This window comes from Propithecus coquereli, unplaced genomic scaffold (assembly GCF_000956105.1).
Source record: "Propithecus coquereli isolate 6110/MARCELLA unplaced genomic scaffold, Pcoq_1.0 Scaffold308, whole genome shotgun sequence".
NCBI classification, from domain to species: domain Eukaryota; kingdom Metazoa; phylum Chordata; class Mammalia; order Primates; family Indriidae; genus Propithecus; species Propithecus coquereli.
The window spans coordinates 1,515,408-1,520,080 of NW_012148708.1; the positions used below are offsets into that span (position 1 = coordinate 1,515,408).

Consider the following 4,673-nt stretch of genomic DNA (forward strand, 5'->3'; position numbering starts at 1 on the left):
GTTGGAGGCTGCAGTGAGCTATGATGACACCACTGCACTCCAACCTGGGCAACAGAGTGAGACCCTATCTAAAAAAAAAAACTACGGTATTACAATCTTATGGGACCACCGGTGTATGTGTGGTCTGTAGCTGACAATATGCAACACATAATTTACTTGGTAGGCTATTGCTAGGCGTTTACCCAATGCAAATATGGTCCCATGGAAGGTCTCAAGTTATATTACCAATTGGCTAGTTCGCTGTCTATGACTGGCTAAAGCTTGGCATAAAATTAATTAGTTACAAGGGATGACTCTAAGTGCCAGTTTGCTTGTGTAAGGGTTTTAGGCAGAGAAATAACCCCAGGCTAATGGACTCCTGCTCATTTTGCTTTAACAGCACATAAAAAGATAATATTCTTCCCACCTCTTGAAAGCAAACATAACACGTCGTACACATTGTGCATCTTGGCTTTTTCCATTGAAATATGTGTCTCCGAGATGTCTAGTAAACAGCTTATGCAGACGCCTAAGCTTTTGTTGTGTAGCTGTATCAGCGTGTGTCTAGGCACTCCCTTACTGGTGGCCGTTTATCGTTTCCAGTAATTTGCACATCTTACTCCAAAACTATGTGACCTTACGTCTGAGACATCTTTTTCATTGACCTTAAGTCCTTTTTTCAGAATGGGGTCACCTATAAATGAGAACACTGTTACCTTTGAATAGACTTTGCTAAGTAACAGTATTTAATGGCAACTGTTTTTGTTTCAGGTTGCTCTTCTATTATTAGAAAAAGAAGTATTAGATAAGAATGATATGGTTGAACTTTTGGGCCCCAGACCATTTGCAGAAAAATCTACTTACGAAGAATTTGTGGAAGGTACGGGCAGCTTGGACGAGGACACCTCGCTTCCCGAAGGCCTTAAGGACTGGAACAAGGAGCGGGAAAAGGAGAAAGAGGAGCCCCCAGGGGAGAAAGTCGCCAACTAGATCCCAGGAGGAGGCTGTTGAAGTCTATCCTCTGTGGGTTCAGTTGGCACAGATTTCCTGGCTTTCGGAAGAGTGAGAGCTCTGCTAAGTTGATTTTAGCCAACTACTGACCCAGCTGAAGTGATGGGGAGAGGAGTCCTTCACCCTCAGCCTCAGAAGTCACAGAGGGATGAGCGGGGACTTTGAGGGAGACTCGCACTGTCCCACAGCCTTGCCGGGCTCCCAGATGGCAGCTGGAACAGTCGAGCCCAGCGCCGCCGAGGCTGGTCCCTGTGGCACCGTCCTGAAGCCTGGCCGGACGGGTGCCGGGAGAGTCCAGGGAGAGCGGGTGCTCGACGGCGTGGGGGGAGGTATTATTCTCTCTCCGTCACCCAGTGCTTATCACCGTTTCTCTTCAGTTTCCCTCTGCAAATGGGCTGTGAAATTAAATTGGAGTCTTGGAGTCTTGATAAGAATATTTTAATTTGACTTAATATTTTAAAATTGGAATCAGATCACTTGTTGCTGTCTTAATGGAATGGTTTTCTACAGAGAGCTGTAACATATTTAAAAATATGAATGTATTGTGTAAATATGGCTTCTTTACATCAAAAATAAAATGTAAACACTGTGCTTTTTTCTCCTGAACATGCAAAGGGTCACTTTGTGTTGCGGGTACTTTTGGAAAACATCATGGTAGGAAATTAAGTGTTCGTTGCAGAGTGGACTCCGTCAAAGCCTCACTCTTGCTCTCATCGGCTCCCTGGGAGGCTCGGTGTAGATTCGTGCGGCCCGCGGCGAGGCGCTGAGATGTGGACAGAAAGTGTGCTGGTCCCGAGTTACCACGAGATTCCATGGTGACCACACCAGTTCAGGTCCTCATGAGGCCGGTTGGGACCAGATGTTGGTCACACCTGCTGGCTCTAGAAGTCAGTGCATAACCTTCGCGGGCCTGGCAGGCTGTGCTGGATCTCAAAGAAGGGACAGTGGTTCTCAGCTGGGGCTGCCCTAGGCCCTGGACCTCCTGCCACGTCTCGGAAGTGGTCTCAATGGTAAGCTGTCCCGTTCTCTGCGAGAAAGGAGTTACTGTGCATGCGGTTCCGGAAAAGCCAGCGCCTGCAAGGCGGAAACCAACTCAGCATCCGTAGACTTGCTGAGTCTTCAGCTGTCGCTACATTTGGACTTGGAAGTACCAGCATTTTTGCATTTTTAAATATTTACTTTTTGAGCAGCCTCCTCTATCTAATGTTGTTGCAATTTGCCTTGTGTATTGTTGATGTTATCGGATCGGTGACTTTTTAGATTTAAGACAGAATCTGGTGGCATCCTAGGAGGGGCCTGAGCCACGCACCCCTATCCTGTGGCCACCCTTCTGCAGGCCTGAGGCCCCTGCCCGCGCCACGGCAGCCACAGAAGCGGCTGTTTGGACTCCACAGACGCCACGTTGCGGGAGGATGGGCGCCGCCTCGGCTCCGCCCCCCACCCACATCTCCCTTGGGCCCAGTGACCCGGAGTGACACACTGACCACCTCCCTTCCTCACAGGACGCTTGCGGGAGGCAGCTCCGTGAACGCTTGGTTCCAGACTGTGAGACCCAGTCGTAGGGTTTTTAGTGGCCCTTTTCCACAGGCAGTAGACGATTAGGAGATGCCCTCCACCCCGCACCCGCACACCGGCGCAGGAGCCGTGCCCCTGCCTGCGTCCTGCTGGGCCTTGGCTGGGAGGCCTCCCTGGGGTGAGGGAGGGGCCCACCACGGGCCAGGCTTGATTCAATAAGTGACAAAGCTGCCCACGAGACAGTCAGATGGCACCCATCTCACCCATTGCTCACGAGGTAAGCTTTAGACGGCCGCCCGTGTGGTCTGAAACAGCCACTCAGCCCTGCCCCCGTGGCTGGTCTGTACGAGGAGGGGCCAGTAGAGCCTGTTCTCTCCTCCAAGGTCAAACCCAGCTCATTTCCAGGATAGATGAGGATGGTGAGCTGGACACATTTATTTTTACAGTAGTCTCACAAAATAATTCAGATTTCTGCAGAATGACATCTGTGTTCACCTCAAGGCATCACGCTATGTTTGGTGGTAAACTTTCCATCTACAGGAGGCCGAGGCTTTACACAAAACAAATAGTTACGGAATGTAAGGCTGGGGATCGCAGAGCATGGCCATCTGGTCACGCTGCAGGTGACCCTAACCTCAGTAGCTCCAAACAACAAAGGTTCGTTGATCCCCGTCCTACACAGGTCAGAGGGGCGCTGCTCAGCTCGGTTATTCGGGACCTGGAGGGACCTGGACCCGAGGGCTGGGGGCTGCCCTCGAGGCAAGAGCAGGAGGTGGGCACTAGTGTGCAACACCACCACCTGGAGGTGACATGCCACACTAGTTCTTGGGGCTGGAGCAAAGTCACATGTTCACAGAAGTAAACCAGAAATAACGGTGAACAGCAAGGTTTACACCAATTACTAGCAAAGCTAACCTGGTCGTGCCCTGCGGAGTTTGACTTAGAAAGACCTTCCACAGAAGCTGCGGCTTGTAGAAACCAAGCGGGGGCTTACAGCAGAAAAGGCCTTTCACCTTCCACTGCCGGCACCCGGCTTTGCCAGAAAGGGGGACTGCATGTCCCGTGGCTCCTCTGCAAGAGGGTTGGGAGTCGGATGACAGATTCTGCGGAAGGACTAAACGGTGGCTGCCAACGGGGAAGAAGGGCTTTTATTCGTGCCTTTGCCACTTTTGAGCTCTGGAAAGTGGTGGCTGCCCTCCTCAGAGCCTGCAGTGTAAGGAGAGCCCTTTCCACTGTTCCTTAGCGATGGGGGGCGGGGGGTTGCTGAGAGCAGGGAGAGACTGTGACCAGAGCAGCCATCGTAACTATGCAGAGTAACTTACCTGTCAAATAAGCACACGGCTGCAAGAGACAAAGGCACAAGTTTAGCATTTTATTACGAATTGATTGTTTCGGAGTTCCATATTGCATACTCAAATAAGGCAACACTGCACAGCTTCGGGTTTCATCACAGAGGATGAAAAAAGACTAACTTCCCTGCTACTTCTCAGACGACTGGACCGCTGATGCAAGGTGAGGTTTATGTCTTCAGCCTTGCATGGCCCCTCAGCTATTTCTTTCAAGTCCTCTGGTGGAGAATCCGTGTGGTCTGGTCTTCCGATGGGTTGGAACTCCTCCTCCTATTGAAAGCATTTATTAGGATGACCGTTCACACCACCGTGTTGCACCTGTGAGGGGCCTGGACCACACGTGGAGACCGGGGCAGCAGTCGGAGGCCGTCAGGGAGGACGCACAGAGCCAGAGAAGGCACGTGTGCGTTCCAGCGTCCCAGCCGGGGCAGCGCCCTACTCGTCCGTCTCCTCCTCGCCGTCCTCGAAAGCCTCCTCCGCGTCGTCGGCCGTGGCGTCCTGGTACTGCTGGTACTCGGACACCAGGTCGTTCATGTTGCTCTCGGCCTCGGTGAACTCCATCTCGTCCATGCCCTCGCCCGTGAACCAGTGCAGGAAGGCCTTGCGCCGGAACATGGCCGAGAACTGCTCGGAGATGCGCCGGAACAGCTCCTGGATGGCCGTGCTGTTGCCGATGAAGGTGGCCGCCATCTGCAGGCCGCGCGGCGGGATGTCGCACACGGCCACCTTGACGTTGTTGGGGATCCACTCCACGAAGTAGCTGCTGTTCTTGCTCTGCACGGCCAGCATCTGCTCGTCCACCTCCTTCATGGACATGCG

At 52.4% G+C, this 4,673-nt stretch overlaps 2 protein-coding genes across 2 annotated transcripts in view; one reads left to right on the forward strand and one right to left on the reverse strand.

Annotated features, from left to right (window-relative positions):
- AFG3L2 (AFG3-like AAA ATPase 2) overlaps window positions 1-1,571 on the forward strand; it is a 64,411-nt gene extending 62,840 nt beyond the window's left edge. Inside the window, exon 15 of the mRNA XM_012649968.1 lies at window positions 751-1,571. Coding sequence (XP_012505422.1) covers window positions 751-969 — 219 coding nt within the window. The 3' untranslated portion in view covers window positions 970-1,571. The remainder of the gene's footprint in view (window positions 1-750) is intronic.
- Window positions 1,572-3,863: 2,292 nt separating this feature from the next.
- The window catches only part of LOC105814856 (tubulin beta-6 chain-like), a 13,886-nt gene continuing 13,076 nt past the window's right edge, over window positions 3,864-4,673 (reverse strand). The window contains exon 2 of the mRNA XM_012649969.1: window positions 3,864-4,672. Coding sequence (XP_012505423.1) covers window positions 4,290-4,672 — 383 coding nt within the window. The 3' untranslated portion in view covers window positions 3,864-4,289. The remainder of the gene's footprint in view (window position 4,673) is intronic.